We start from the raw sequence: 17,356 nt of genomic DNA, 5'->3' as shown, positions 1-17,356 counted from the left end.
TACTTACCTCGCTCTCACAAATATAACATCTTTTAAGCAGAAGGTGTTGTCCTGTCCTCCAAACCATATCGCAGTGGCACCCTGTAGGGCCCGCATTGCCATATAAAAGATAATGGAATATAAAATTGTTTTTATATCCTCTGAATGTGCAGAGGCCGCATGCTGAAGGCTTTCCCCGCTATTGTTTTAAGGCTCATGAATCTTCTAAATCGCTGCCAGTGATCACGATGAATGAAACAGGAGAACATTTACACATCGTCTCACCTCATAACCCCTCCACAGTCGACTGGACGGCCCATGCTGTGGTGCTTAAGGTGGCTGAATGGTGCAGCTCACTGCCTTTTGGATCACTATTGGATTTCCCCCAGTGGTGCTACAAAACAGCACATTTCATCTATCGGACCCTTTGAGCTGGTGGTCTACAGTCAGTGGTTTCAGCACATTTCATGCTGAGTCTAAGCTCAGTATGCTGGTATATGATGGTTGTATATGATAGTCACATACAGGTTAGAGGTTCATATAGACACATTTTGACAGTCTTTACGGTCAACTTAGCTAACCGACGGCTAGCTCCAACTCCAAAAAGTGTCTCAGCAAAAAGAGCAAATAAGCAAGAAGTGTATTGACTATTATTGCTTTGATATATTATTCTAAAACTTGATGATGTAATATTATATTTTCCTTAATTGTTCCAGAGTTTAAGGCCTTCATCTTCCTTGTTTTGCATGATTAATGACCAGTAGCTGCACTGGTTTTGTAAAAGTGTTTATATTAAAATCAGAGCCAACATTATATGCAAAACCGTGCTTTACACACACAATTGGCAGAGGAACCTGTCTCAGCATGTGTAAGTGTGGGATTTTAGGGCTCCCTCTGGGTTGTTGACCACAGTCCAGGCTGGACGACCTCCGGCCGACCCTGAGCCATTTGAAAATATGATTGTAATCCTTGTGAGGATTTGACCAGGGTGTCTATTACCACTGTAATCTGTCACACTGGCATCCAATATTCATTCCACGTCCAGGTTAAGCTCCTCTTTCTGTCTGCACCACCCATCACCATGGGAGACGGGGAGAGGGAGAGGAGGGATCCACTGAAGGTGTTGGCATGACTAGAGAGAGCGAGAGAGAGAGAGCGAGAGAGACTGAAATTGAGAGAGCAATGCTTCAATCAAGCCACTGGGTTGGGGTGAAGAAATCTATTGTGGAACACAAGGTCTCATTAATGCAGCAGGGATAGCTTTAACCCCCAACCCCCACATCCTACACACATGCACGTACACACTTATACACATACCTGGCTGAGGAGAGAAAGGTACAAACATGGAAGAGAAATAGATTTATATATATATATATAAGGAAGGGATTATGGATTTCTGCAGTGAAGGTGGGAGGAATTCTACACTGTTGACAAAAAAAAAAAAAGATTTCCACAAACGGTACAAAGTTATTACAGACATTTAACACAGAAATCACAGGAGCTTCTTGATTTATGTAAAACTGATGCCCCAGTCTACTTGTTTTATTGTAGATTTATTGCCACATACAGAATGATGGTGCATCTTGTCCATTTCCACATGATTTTTTGCAGAATATGCAGAAGAACAATGTTTAGATTCCTTGAAAAATGGCGGTATAACCACACCAATACTGTTTTCGACTATCCCATTGCTATATAATATCCTGTTTTTTAATACAAACCACAGATGGATGGTTAATGTCCAGGAATGTTTTAAATCATTTTTGGTTCCTTTGATCAAATCCGCAGAGGCTGGAGGGCGGGTCAGTGAAATAAACAGGCGTTCTGGAGATGTGGTATCGATGTGTGCTTAGTGATAAACTGCAGCCACTCATCATCTGTCTTTGTCTCTCCTGTTTGTTACAAGAACCCGCAAGGAAGGATTGCTCGTGTGTGTTTTGGTTAGATAGATGTCTGCCATATCTGCCATCATCTATAACATTAAATTACACATGGATATTACCCTGATATGATGCGTGAAGTCTGTGACACAGTATCCACACCAGAGCATGGTTTCAGAGTGGAGTGATTTCATCAGCAAGGTCACTGGAGGTGTACCGCCTAAACTGTAAGATATTCACTGATTAATAACACTGATATGCAGTGATCACCTGATGAAAAGTCCCACCATCGATTTAATATGCTTTCTCTTTTTTGTACTACTTCTAATGAAGTAGTACAGGTCCTGCTCCAGTAAGTTCCTCTTAAAAGAGTAAGAAAAAAAAGATCAGGCCACATATTAAAATTGATTTATTTCTCTTATATTTAAACACTGATCCCCCTCTGAAATGAAATTTCTTAGAACATGAAACAAAGAACAGGAAGCAAAAGAAAAAGGGGGCGAGTTAGAAAGACGAATCGATGGAGTGTGAATTCAATTTGCTATCTGGGTTCCACGTCCAAGACATCTGTCACACAAGCGGATTGGTTTGATTGGTGTGAGCCCATCTATCAAGATGGCTTGTCTGCAGTTAGTAAATTTATATTCCCTCAAGTCCCATCCTCCATCAGTGGTTACTGTGTGGCCAGGCCAAGGCTGTCAGCCAGCATGGTCATATCTTATTTTAAACCTCAGTAACTTATCTGCTCTTCTCTTCTTTTGTGTATGAATTCGCCCGTCTGCTCATCATGCATCCGCGCTGAAGCCTCCGTATCCAACTGTTTGGGTCAAAGATCCCTTTTAAATAAGGTTAATGCGACCCTTTGTTGTACAGGTGATGAGAAAATGCTAACAGGAGATCATGACAGCATGCTGTTTTTTCCACTATAGTACAGCATAGATACACATGGAGAATTTGCATAAAAGTAAGAATATATTTATTTTTTCTAGGATAATTGGTTTTGTTAAGTTTAATAGGACGTTTTAACTGCAGCTGCTTAAATTCCTGATGATTGTTCACTAAATCGTAGCAGTTACAGAGTCACAATAAAAGATCCAGGATTTGTAATTTGAAGCCAAAATGGTGTCTTGTGTTACTTCTGTGAGTACAACAGGCAAATTGCTTAAACATATCTAAAAGCCTTTGTAAACAAATAGGCAAACACTTCCCTGTGACCTAAACACTACAAATAACGCTGGTCTGTTGAGTGCAGCTGAATGAGATGAGTCTAATTCATTACCCACTGTGTTGCAGCACTGCTGATTTTTATTCCTCTAGCCGGTTGGTTAAATTAGCCTGAACAGTTTGACTATAATGGGGACAACACCAAAGGAATTTAGAGCAGCTTCCTGATATTATCCACCCACAACCACATACTTGGTGGTATATGAACGCCCACCTGCAAACACAAACACACTCACACACATGCACACGACTGCTCTCTCACACTATATCACTGCATCACAGTGCTAATAATCCAGTGTGTTTTGGGTGGGTTGACTGCATCTCTATTAGTGCCAATTTGGCATGACCTTTCCGCTCTCGCTATCTCAGCGCTGGCTTTGTAATCTGCGCTGGCTGCCCCCCATCTTGGCCACTTATCATCACACTGGGATTAATAGAAACATCTTTTGTAATTACAAAAATGCTGCTGTTGTCATGCCGGGTCCTGTCAGATGGTTAAACGCGTGCCAAACCATTAATTCACTAGTAAAGGCCTTAGCACTACCCCACAGTAAAACACAGAAATCTAGTATTGATCTTCATAAAGGCGTATACTCAGCATTTTATCTCCTTGCTCTTCACTGGCGGACCAGTGTGGTTATTGATCTTCATAAAGGCAGTATTTTGTCGTTAGGCGAGAAGCGGAGGAGACAGTAATGAAAGGTTTTTAACCTGCGTGTTCAGGGGATCACAGGACCACTGGTCAGGACTGCAAGGTGCTACATGCAGCAGATTTTCAGCTGCACGGCCACAGGGATCGATAGGGATACATCTTTGTCTGATTACTGTGATGTACCGGCACTTTGTGTGAGTAGCCTGGGTGTGTGTGCGTGTCTTTGGATGTTACAGTAATAGCTGATCATTGGATCAGCATTATTTAGACTTAAAGGAATAAATAGGTTGACCTCAGAGATGATATAGTTGCTCCCACAGAGACATCCTAAGACTATTTACTTCAGCCACTGGCCTAAGCAAGTAGGTCACAGATGTGACCCCAAAACAAGTGCCTTTCAACTTTGTATAGCATGGCATACTATAAGCTGATGGGCATTCATGAGAAATTTGCTTCTTCAGATGTATTAAAGCCAAATCCTGCTCTAGCCATTTTGGTACACTAGGGAAGATCAACTGGCAGCTTTGGGGCTGAAAAACACCCCCCCAAAAAACCTCAAACTCCAATGTAAAAGTGCCAAAGCCAGAGTTCATTACTGAGCAGATGCCAGAAATGAACAAATTCACAGCCAACCAGCATTTTTGGTCTCTATAGCTGTTTGATCTCCACTAACGCTCAAAGTTAACCATCGTTACTGGGTGGTCGCATTGATCCACACAATTCATCTAAGTTGACTTGAGTCGCTGATTAGTCATGATGGCTTGCTTCATACTTAATTTTGCTAACAAACCATCCAAGAAGTCTATGCTCGGGTCTTTTCTAGTGTCCAGACCACCATAGTGTCTGGAGATCCACCGTGCTCAACACTTCACTCTCATATCTACATAGATTCAATTCAAATCAATTCATTATTATTTATATGAGCACTTAGAAAAAAGGAGAAAGGATTGGCTATAAGGTAATGTTAATGTGAAAGGTTTAAAAAAGAGGTAGCGTGGATGAGATTAAGATTCAGTACAAAATTCTGCTGATAATATGTCAGAATGACATTCACGTCTGATGGAGTCTATTTACTACGATGAGCTAATTACAAAACTAAATTCTGCAGGAAGGCAAGTAGATAATGACTCAGTGTAAGAATACATAGTATGATGTCAACAGCAGCATTCATTATAACTAAAAACATAATTTAATAGGAAATAACATAAATAGTTTAGTTGCTATGTTAGAAACAACGGGAAAATCTACAACAATAAATCCAAATTTTCTTCTCTTCCTTCTTGAATCTTATATGAGCTCAGTTTTAGGTCTCTCTCAATGAATACACATTCCTAACAAGCCATAAAAACACAACTATTCTGCATGCCAAGTATGTTTTTAGAGACTTCCCCCACCCCCTAATCATGCATAACTGTCACATGTGACTTATTACACATCTGTCTGTGGCTGCACGGTGCACCAGATGCTGCAGTTAATGCCACACCTAACCTTCCACCATAAGACGGTATACTAAAACCCAAGTGGAATTTTCCACTGCCAGCCTGCCTTCCTCTGTCACCGTCTCCTCCCAGCCACCACTGTCCAGTACTGGGAGAAGCCTGTAGGGGATAGCCCAGACAGGATATTAATGGGTCCCTCCAAAAGTCAGAAGGCCTGACAGAGCCCTGTTTCATTGTCACCTTGCCTTGGAGGACGAGGAAAAACTTGCAAAGCTTATTAGGTGAATAGAGCTGTTTCTCACTCTAACTTACTCGATCTCTGCCTCGCCGCTTCATTAGACTGTCTTACATCAGAGACCCGCTCCTGTCCCTGTTTCCTCACCACATCGCCACACTCACTTCCACACGCACTCACACACACAGGGTGACATCTCCCACCTAATCAAGTAGTGGATTATCTTGTCCTGATAAATTGGAGCTTGTAGCACTTGAAAGGTCCTCTTGGAAGAGTGCCTCCTCCCCCTGACAGCTAGATCGAGCCCCCAGGGAGCAAGGAGAGAGAACATTGCCTGGTAATGATTTGTGGTAAATCGGACAAATGTTTTTGGAGAGACCTCTTTCGAGCAAGGAGCTTGATGAATTTAAAGCATGTGAAGAAACTCTGGAAACCTCAAGAGAAATTTCTGATGTGAAAATTATAAGTTATGTGTGCATATTTTTTTAAATTAAGTTGATAAAAGTGATTCAACTGCCCACAATAATTTGATGAATCTTTTAAAGAAAATGAAGAATAAAGTCAGACAAATACGAAGGCCAAAAGAAACTGAAAAGAAAGTCGCTTTTTTAGGAGATATTTCTTTTATCATATAATTTTGTTATCTTTACATAAACTCTTATATGTTAAAAACAGAACAAGATCATTTTCCCCACATATCACTACAGACTGAAGAATAATTTTTCATGGCCCAGCTTATCATTAGTTTATCCAGGCATGGCTGTCATATATAAGCAGGGGTTAAAGTGGGATTTGGCAGGGAGAATCCTAAGATCTGCTATAGCCATGTGGTGGTGCAGCACAGGGAAAAGAATCACATAGAAAATAAAAAATGCAAATTTGCATAGTGAACTCCAAGTAGATTTGTTTTCTTTGCATGCAGGATGTGATCAGCTGACCTTGGATGCTGCTGCTCTAAAGTCTCCTGCTTCTTGTAGATTTAATTGAATTAACTGACATATATAAGCAGCCAAATCAGATTAAACTTAAATGTCTGCAGCTTTCAATATAACCTAACATTGACCATGAACACCACAGCCTGCTCTGCACCAGTCCAACCCAGCATTGTAAACCTTACACAATACTGCAAACTAATTAATTTAGCCTCCATCAAGGAGTACTAAAGGACCCTGTGTTTTGATGCAGTCTTTTAGTAATACAAAATTATTATTCTTCAATTTATCTTTCAAGTTTTTTCAGAATGTGAAAAAATATAACTTTTGCAAAACATCATAGACACTGTCTGACTTATCAAATGTCACTGTCCTGTTTTTATCTTTGAAAATAATCTCTTCTTCCTCTCCTGTCCTCTCTTACTGACATCTTTCTCCATCTCTTAGACTAAACTGATCACACATTATTGTTTTGTTTTCTCCCTGGGAAATACAGTGTTTGCAGACACACTGTGGTCCAGACTGCACAGAAACATTTTGTGTTTAGAAGTATTTGTTGAGTTGTTTGAAAAATTTATAGTTACCTGCCAATTTAAATGTATCTCAGATATGCTTGCTGATCTAGTGTTAGCCAAAGCCCTCAGCTAAATGACAAAGTTCCACAAGTACAACTTTATTGACATGAAACCATGAAATTATGAAATCACAGTGACAAAAAAAAAATACATGGGATGTCATACTTAGTACTATGCAAGTATCTCCATGACATCAACTGGAAACAATGCCAGACAGCAGCACTCAAAAAATGAACTCTCTTTATAGTACTATCTATTAAGCTAAGTTAGCTAGCTTAATGAAATTTTGTTACCAATTAATCAAAGGTGCTGTTCTGGATAATTCTGGTCCACATTAACCAACCCAGTATCACAACATACTGTGTGCAGATGTGTATAGACACGCCAGTCCACCGTGTTCATTTCACTTGTCCATTTACCTGTCCAAAATTTGAAATGTACACCCATGCAGAAGTTGCATTACCGACAGAAGGAGATAATATATTTAAAGCCAAGAAGTTGAAGTGCAGAAAATGTATGAAGTACATTGCAGGCAGGGGCGGATCTAGAAGGGTGGCATGGGGTGGCAAGTGCCACCCTAAAATGATCCCTTGCCACCCCAAGTGCCACCCCAGTTTTGCATATGACAGTGTTGTTTATTAAAATAAGATAACATTAACAGTTTGAGCGTAGTTACAGTCAACAGTGAATATAAATGCTAAAACTGAATATATTGGATAGTGTTCCCCCCCTGCATCATTAACAAATGGTTCAGCCCATAGCAGGACCGGCTTTTTTTTTTGTTTTCAGTAGCAAGCGATGCTTATGATTGTGCCAGAGCACATTTTGAACAACACCATGGGAATTTCGGATTTTACACAGGTGTTTGGATGTTACACTCTGGAAATGGAAGGAAGGACACGCTGCACCTCCAAATCACATGACTATTTTAAGCTGGCATAGCAACAAGCTGCAGCCACGCTGAGTCTCTATTTCAGCCCACATTGAAAGTTCGGACTTCAAAGTTTTTAAATTTTAATTACAGGCCAGTAAATCCAGAGTTATGATAATATATATAAGCCACGCTTTTTTCTAAATACTGTCGTTAAGTTTTTGTGTGTGTGTGGGTTTTAAGCATTTTCTAAGGACAGCACGAAAACAGTAAAGAAAGAAAAAAAAAAGTCACCTCTTTCCTATCGGTGGAAAAATGTACCATGTCAACCAATTTAAAAAAAAGTCAACATGTGGGATTTGGTTGTTTAGAAAGAGGGGAGAGTTTGGGAGTGACGGTAACGGCAGCGAGACAGAGCGAGCGAGTGAGAGAGCAAGAGTTTTTAGATGTGGGAGATTTGTGACGTGTATACTTAGTGTATTGTGTTGTCTTGTGTAGCTGTTCTTTTGTGTAGTCGTTTTGTTTTGGGTGTCAGTGAGGGCACTAATGAATGTCACTAAGGCAAATTTGCAATGTAAACACTGTCACTAAGTAGAAAACCAGCGGAGTGATACACCTCCTGTTGTCAGGCCTGCAGGTTTATCCCTGTGCTGTTCTCCTCTGTGTTTTGGTGGACAAATTTTTTTTTACTGGCACACATCATTTGTGGGGCATCTTATTGCGAAATCTGATTGTTCTTTCATTTTAGTTTTAGTAATATTTTTAAATGGTTGTAGAAAATGAAAAAAAATGGCAGGTGTATTGGCTGCATTTTTAGATAAATAGTTGTATATGTTTACAAAATGTACAATTTATATTTGCATTTCAAGTTATAAAAATGTACTCAATATGTCTGTGGGTTTTTTTACAGTAAAAAATACTACTAGGATTTTAAGTTCTTTGTGTGATTTCAGATCAGTAATACTAATGCAGTAAGTCAGTGAAAAACAGCTAAATTCAGTTGAGCTGAAAATAATGATACCAAACAAGGCAAAGGGAAAAAAATAAAATGAAACAATTTGAGGGTGAAATACAAACGTAAACTCAACAGGAGTCAAAAATGGGCAGTTGTGTTTCAGACCTCAGTGGGTTAATCCAACAAATCATGAAAAAATAGGTTTAAATTTTTGTTCACGACAGTGCAGATTTCTGACATTTTGTGTAATTTAAGCTGTAACAATGTGATTGTTTTCTAACAAAAACCAGTGTGAAAATTAAGTTAGACTTGTGTTTGTAAATGAACCGCCCCATGTTGTGTAGCTTTCTGGATTTTATACTCATTGGGCTACATATTTATTTATTATACAGGCTATACAGTACATAACATCAAAACTCACATGTTTTATGTAACTAAAGTGTGTAATTATGTGGGCTACAGACAATAATTAAGTTATAGACTATATTTATATGAAAAACGTGTATACTTACTGCATTTGAATCATTTTAACCATATGTAACAACCTGCATATGTGTTTGGGTGGGGGGGGGGGGGGGGGGGGGCTTTGATTCTGCCACCCCATTTGATTTCTTTGCCACCCTCATGCCACCCTAAGAAAATTTCTCTAGATCCGCCCTTGATTGCAGGGTCCTTAATTGCTGGAAACGATTAAGCTAGGCATATGTATATACTTGTAATGTCTGTTTAAATGCTTTCCTGTGATTATTTTCATGTTGGCTTGAATTAAAATATTTCCCTCTGCTGTTACTGCACCTTACTACAACTTCTGCAAGCAGGACATTTCACGTTTTGTAGAGGCAAAGCGTGATGGACACGGTGGACCGGCGCGCCTGTTATACACTTTGCATGATATCGGGTTGCTTTAACCCCTGATAAGCATGCTTGAGGGACTTAAATCCTTATTTGAGGAAAATAGTCTAGAATCCTTGCTATAGTTTTTGTTTTGCCCATAATGTCATTAAAGGGATGTGTTTTTTTAATGTTTAAATATTTGTGTGGGAACAATGGCCATAGTAAGTGTTCAGTGAGAAAAATAGTAGTTACTTGATGCACCTAATTATTTACACAAGCTTCACAATTTGGTTTCCCAAGTGATCAAATTTTAGTGGCCACCTCTTTACTCCACCTGGCAATAGGTTGTTAGCAGACTCTTAAATGATAAATGTGCAACACAAATCAGTGTGTCTTTGACTGCTTCTAATTGTATGCCCACTACTGAGACAACCTCACTCTTTTCCTGCTTGCCTTTCATGCATAGCTCATGTCTTCAAAAATCGCCAAATATCATGGTGTTGCATGACATTTACAATTCAACTATTATATAAAGTTTTCTGAATAATCAACTCTGACAATGGCCTGATTTGTTCTTGTTAGTTGTTGTTGTGAGCAACATTTTTATTGCTTTCTCTTCTGCTCTTTGTTTCCTCTGTTCCCCCTATGTAGGAAAACCCTTACATGTGTAACAATGAATGTGACGCCACCACTGAAGAGCTTGCCCACCCCCCAGGGCTGATGTTCGACACTGAAGGCCGCAACCCCACAACCTTCTGGCAGTCAACCTCCTGGAAAAAGTACCCAAAACCCCTACTGGTCAACATCACTCTATCTTGGAACAAAACCATTGAGCTGACTGAAGACATTGTCCTCACCTTTGAGTCAGGCCGACCCGAACAGATGGTCCTAGAAAAATCACTAGATTATGGACGAACCTGGCAGCCCTACCAGTTCTACGCCACTGACTGCTTGGACGCCTTCACCATGGAGCCCAAGACGGTGCAAGACCTAACTCAGCATACCCTGCTGGACATTATCTGCACCGAGGACTACTCACGAGGGTACGTGTGGAAGAACGACAAAACTGTACGCTTTGAGATCAAGGACCGATTTGCACTGTTTGCTGGACCCCGGCTCCACAACATGGCCTCACTTTACGGCCAGCTAGACACGACCAAGAAGCTGAGGGACTTCTTTACCATTACTGATCTGAGAATCCGCCTGCTCCGGCCTGCCACAGGAGCGACAATGGTGGATGAGAACAACCTGTCCAGATACTTCTATGCCATTTCTGACATCAAAGTTCAGGGCAGGTAAGACATAAAATAATCTGTACAAATACTGTTTGATGGACTCAAGGCTGGATTACCAAAAAGGAAAAGGGGGTTACAACCCATGAGCCCCAGACTGCAAGGGACTTTAAAAAAGCTAGGTCCAGTGTTTGTCTTAACTTTGATAAGTGAGTCAGTTCAAATTTTCATATAAATTGGCAGTGAATTAGTTATCGGCCAGCAGGGGCGTAACAAAAAAGGTGCCCATATAGGTTCATCTAACAATGAGTTGACTCATTCTTTGTAAGGATCCTTTTAGAATTGACTGTTTCATTTTTTTTCTATATTTTCTATATTCATTATTACAACTACAGTGCAGCTGCCAAGAAGTGAAGAAAATGTGTTGACTGTTGTCCATTCTTTCCAATTAGGCAGTGGATCTATAATGTTGTGCAGAGTTCACCAGTTGTCAGCATGTCTTAATTAACCAAGCAGCTTACAGTTTGCTGAAGCACTCTACTTTAGACAAGAATTCACTCAGCTGTCTTTTAGCCCACGGAGCACATCAGATGTAGCATTTCAGCCATCAGGTCACTGTACGCTGTAATTAGTGTTTGATTTACAAAGTCTCTGGAGGGTCATATAACATCAAAACAAGACTCCGCTGTAGTGTTAGCGCAAAGGTTAACGAAAGCTTCCCCCGCTTCGTGACGCTATACTACAAGAGTCAGTGAGGCGTCGACTTAAGTGGATCTGTTTTACACCGTGTAGTTTTTCAATTTAACAGACGTGAATGTGGTAGTGTGGGTGGAGGAATGAAGATTTAATTACTCATGTTTTGCTCTTCACATGTGAGAGACTCAGCTGTACAGAAGCACAGTGTGCAGAACGTCACAACAATTCGAGGAAATATGTGGAAGTGTTGAAGCCGGGCTGGCACACAGCAGTGCGTGTGTTGCAGCTTTTCTCAGCCTCAAGACAGACTTGGAAAGAAGACTAGAAATATAAACATCAGCAGTGTCCTGTTCAGTCTCATCAAATAATTGTTTGAGCCAGTGTAGTTGTTGGGGAAAAGTAAATCAAAAGTTCTGAATATGAGCATTAACACTTGATAGGAATTTAGAAATGACGTCATTCTCATCATACTCATGGCATTGCATGTTTGTGTGGCTCTGATAGTATTCACGTTATATTGCCAAATGCCTTATGATTCTCTAATTTGCTGATTTGCTTAATATGCTATTGAAATTGCCTACAAATATACTATGGATCGCTCTAATGCACAGTAAATGGGCAGGTACCCTTCAGCACAAAGGCTATGATAATGAATGCTTTTCTCAGAAATTGAATTTTTGACTTTTCTCGTGATTGAGAAGGTCATTCAGCAAAAATAACTGGAGGGAATTTACTAACACAAAAGAGTTGGACGTGGCATCCATTTAACACACGGTGAAATGAAGAGGGCTGTCATAAGAGCAGATTATTTATTCTATCTGTCTAATCATGACCGAACTCATATATCGCTGTGGGGCTGTATATTTGAGCAATGGCATTGCGGCACCGTCGGGCCGTGGTCGTTTACCAGCCTGCTGCTTTTAGAGTGACGCTCGCCTAAGAAATATTCCCCACTGTTTACCAAAGGTAACACACAGTTCAGCCATAATGAGATACACTCTACACAGAGAGGCTTCACTCTGCTTCCCCCCACCCCCCCATGGCGAATCACTGCTCAGCTCCTTTCTCCATGCGTCGTATACTAGACATAAGCTCCTTAACCCCCAGAATACAGTTCTGTGAGACGCGCCAGGAAAGTTTTCGCTGGGGCAGTGAGGTTGAATCTGGCATATTTTACTGTGCTGGACTCAGCTACCATCCGCCTGGATCAGAAGCAGGAGTGGGTGTGGAGGAAAATACAGTAGGAGAGTTTGCAGATTTTCTGCCCTTGCCACAACAGTGCGAGAAACAAAGAAAGGAACCTAAGCTCTTTGCCAAAGTAGGTCAACCTAAAAATGAGAGAAGAAGCGCAGTTTTGCAGAAGTAGTCCTCTTTGCATCTTTAACATATAGCTATGTTTAAATATAACATATATGTTGGTACAGGGAAGCCAGGAGTGTCATGCATGACCATTCTATTATAGCTGATTACAAGAAAGAAGCAGACCAAAGGCACAGGGGACCGAAAAATCAATGCTGAGAATTTCAAATCAAACCAAGCATGAAGCTGCGAGATGGATGTGAACAATGCATTTTGGCTGGTGACTTAAATGAATTTGACACCCTCACTGTTTCATTGTATCAGCTAAGCTAAATGGATGTATGCAGAGAGACACTGTGGTGTGTTAGGGGGAATTTTCTAATTATCTACTGTATGACTTTGGAGTAATTGCTCAAACACCCTGCCCCCCTCCTTTTTTTACATGCTTTACAGTAACTACAGCCGTAGCCGGAGAGACAGTTTCACCAACTGTCTCCCTCTCTTCACTCGATCTCCCCTTCCTTTTCCTTCCTCCTGCTTCTGATCAATATAGTGTAATTAAAGCTGGAGAAGATTCAGGCTACTAAAAGATCTCTTTCTGGCTATCGGTTTTTCTGTTTCAGGCCTGTATACATCAAACAGTTTTATATATATTTGTGTGTGTTTGTGTGTGTGTGCCAATCACATACCCACAAAAGCACTTCCCACTATCAAACCAAGAAAAATACAGCTAATAGGAAGAACTGTAGGTGGGATTTCTGGCACTTCTCTTTTTAATCACCGTCACGGTTTTTAATTGCCAAAATCTACCAGGACAATCCTTTTAGGCCAGAGATTTAAATAACCTCCCAATCTGGCAACAGATTGTTACAAACCTTTTTCCCACTGTCAGTGCATAAATTTAAGAACCATCATGAACTACATTTCCAGCCTGTTTCCACCCTGCTTGTGTTAAGCTAATGATTTGATAAGTGAAGAGAAAGTTTGTTTTAACAATTTATCCCTCTGCCTGGAAGTTGTGATTCAATTTCCAGAGCATATATGTGCAGAAATGGAAATATCATGGATCACTGGATTTTTTTACATTTTTAATATATTTGTTTTTACTTTTCAAACAATTTAAAATATGACCCTAAACTATGAATTACCTAACAATCATTTTCACTGTACAGTTACTGATGAATATGTTTAGTTAAAATAAGGTTAAAAGGATTTTGACAAAATTTTCCAAAGTGCTTTTTTTAAACAGTGGAACCTTGAATTTTTAAACATATTAGTTTAGTTTTCTTTAAAAATAGTTCATTATTTTAATTTGCACACAAAAAAACAGAATTAATTAAGAAAAAACAAAAAAGCGGGGTAAATATTATTAGCTTACTGAAAATCTGACATTTTTCATTGACCCATAGCACAAACCACTCATGTGCAATGACCTGCTTTAACTTGCTCAAAGCTTGTAAAATCACACTAAAAGTGAGGTTTATCTTCTAATTTACACACTATAAAAAATTGGGTTAGGCTTTGAGTTGTCACTTAAGAAGGGATCAAGCTAAAAACTAAAGAAATCAGTTTTGATGCTCATAAAGCAGGACATAGATATATAAATTTATTACAGCTTTTCAAGTGTCACAGTGTCATCAACAGGACTGAAGTATTATCAAGAATTATAAAGAGAGCCCCACCGTCCAGAACAAATCTGACAGTGGTAGAAAGCAAAAGACTTTGAAAATAAATTAGTGAGAGGTGTGTCTAATGACCACTGAACAACTGCCAAGACACAAATGAATGGCTTATCCAAGTCTAGAACTGTAGTCTCAAAGATGACAGTCCTAGAAGTCTGCACAGGAATGGACTGCCGGGCTGTGGAACAAGAAAAACTCCACTTCTGCAGAAGACATGACTTCAGGCCACAGTGAGGTATGGTGAGGACAATCTGGAGAAAGATTATGCACACGGGAAGTACATCCTTAGAACAGATGAGACAAAACTAAAACTCTTTAGCCGCAGAGATGCTGTTTGGAGAAACAAGGGAGAGGCATACAACCCAAAGAACACCGCCTCGACAGTAAAACATGGTGGTGGGAGTATTATGCTTCAGTGCGTCTGGAACTGGGAATCTCGTCAAAATGGAAGGAATTACCAAAGGAAGAAGGATATGGGAAGATATTAAAAGTAAACCTCAAGCAGTCAGCAACAAAACTGCATCTAGGTCATCCTGAGTCTCCCAACACTACAGCGAACCAAAACACACGTCATTCCTGGTGAAGAACTACCTGACCTGCACAGAGCCCTCACTTAAATCACAATGAAATTCTGTGAAGTGAACTGAGGACCAGGATTTCACGCCAGAAGATCATCAAATCTGAAAGACCTTGAGAGATTCACCTGGGAAGAATTGGGTGGGATTGCTCAGGGGACGGACCAATAATTTTGACAACCAACATTTGGTTTCGGTGTCCAAAATTAAACATCCATCCATCCATCCATTCTCTTCCATTTATCCTTGTCAGGGTCACGGGGGGGCTATAGCCTATCCCAGCTGTCTTAGGGCGAGAGGCAGAGTACACCCTGGACAGGTCGCCAGTCTGCTGCAGGGCTAATACATAGAGACAGACAACCATTCACACTCACATTCACACCTATGGGCAATTTAGAGTAACCAATTACCCTATCCCCACTAACTGCATGTCTTTGGACTGTGGGAGGAAGCCGGAGTAGAACCTTCTCTCTCCAAAATTAAACAGCATTTGGGAAATAGTTAGATTTTACTGCAGTGAGTCATTCAATTTGAATAAATCACCACAACGAGCAAACTGATAGCCGTGCGGTACTGTTGATGAACAAACCACATGACCACATCAAATACATGCTGCAGTTTGAAATTCACCTGCCGTCTTACACTGTCACCATGTAATAAAGGTAACAAATAAACAATCAGTGAATAAGTAAATGAAGTGAGTATGCTAATTTACATAGTGCTATTCAAAACAAATACTGCATAAACTAAGTCTACTGAAGATATTTTTGATAAAGATTATTTCTTGTGATGCAATGATCCAACTTTTAGCTTCAACACAATATTGATATTATTGTTTTGGGTATCTGCCGACATTAATTACAGATCCAAACTTTGTAAAATAACAGCACAGTCTCATTTCAGCTCTGTGTATGAGTCATTAGGCTAATGTATACTGTGTCCTTTCCACTTCTCATTTCATTTACCTGGGTTAAAAAAATAGGTTGTTCATTCTTAAGTTTACATTAATAAGCAAAAAATATGCTCCACTCCAAATAAAGAAAATTTGGATTGTAATCTTTTCTAATCTTATATTAAATCATATCAGAAAATTGATTTTTTTAACAAAACTGGTATGAAATTGATCTGTAGCAATCATATTACTGTGCCCATTCTCACTGCCCACAGAATATAATCACGTCATCATGCCTTCACAATTTAGTCTTCATTCCCACCCACCCAAAGGAATATGTGTGTGTTTTTGGCATTGTTTGTGTTTGATGAATTGCTTTGAAAGCACTGTAAATCTGCATTGCTGCACGTTTTGCAATAATTGTGCATCACTTAGAGTGAATTGTCGCTGCTATAGCGGTGTCATTACTGTATTATCTTTTTGGCTCAAATCCACAATACTACAAAAAAATGGCAATGAAAGGAAAGCTTTTCATCTGTGGAATGCAGAAACACACCATCTGTAAGGGATTAAACACTTCATCTCTCCTACAGACCATAGGTCGCACTATTGCTGCATTATAATTGCAGTATAGTTCAGTCCGTGTGTGCTATGGATACAGCTGTTCCAACTACAGATCAGCAATTTGGTGAGTGATGGCTCCATCGAAACTCCCCCGAGGCAGGAATAAACAAGAAGTCGATCTGCTTTTTTTTTCGCTCTCTCTCTCGCTCGTTCTCCCTCTACAGTGCTTGGCTTGCTCTTAGGCCTGCCTGTAGTCGACAGATAATCTATTTGTGCTAATTTCATGTTTCTTACTGCCCACTTCCCCCTTGAATAAGTCATTTCACTTGTCTACCCTCTTTAGTCTCTCTCTGTCTCTTTCCCTCACTCTCTGCCGCCATGAGCATCTATTTACATCTAGCTGTGCTCTGCATTTCATCCATTTTTTTTTTACCAGCATTCTACATTAGTCACTGTGTGGGAGAATGCCATGTTTGTAGGACAGGCCAAGAGACTGGACCAGATAACTTTGCACCATCTGTTAAAAAACCATACCACATGTTAGTTTGATGGCTCCAATCAAATGACCCAACGGCCTTTTGTTGGTTGAGAACGATGTGTTAAGTGAGCCATTTCAAGAGGTAATGAGGCTGTAAGACAAAATATCTAGTGTACGAGTATGTCTCTGTCCATGACGGTGGAGGGAGACTCATCAAAGAGAGACAAAGGAAGTATGATGTGGCTGTCACAAAGGCCAGAGCTGAGAAAACAGTGTAATCATAGACCCAATTCAGTTACATTTATGAGATACTGTGGTGTCTAAATTTAAATTATTTCCACATATAGGCCCATCTCATTCAT

At 40.0% G+C, this 17,356-nt stretch overlaps 1 protein-coding gene across 6 annotated transcripts in view; it reads left to right on the top strand.

Annotated features, from left to right (window-relative positions):
• ntng1a (netrin g1a) overlaps window positions 1-17,356 on the top strand; it is a 119,728-nt gene that overhangs the window by 50,611 nt on the left and 51,761 nt on the right. For all 6 annotated transcript variants that reach the window (XM_063484041.1, XM_063484045.1, XM_063484044.1 and 3 more), the window contains exon 3: window positions 10,228-10,871. In XM_063484041.1, coding sequence (XP_063340111.1) covers window positions 10,228-10,871 — 644 coding nt within the window. The remainder of the gene's footprint in view (window positions 1-10,227; window positions 10,872-17,356) is intronic.

Source organism: Pelmatolapia mariae, linkage group LG9 (assembly GCF_036321145.2).
Source record: "Pelmatolapia mariae isolate MD_Pm_ZW linkage group LG9, Pm_UMD_F_2, whole genome shotgun sequence".
Taxonomy (NCBI): domain Eukaryota; kingdom Metazoa; phylum Chordata; class Actinopteri; order Cichliformes; family Cichlidae; genus Pelmatolapia; species Pelmatolapia mariae.
This window is presented reverse-complemented; position numbering and strand designations above follow the sequence as displayed.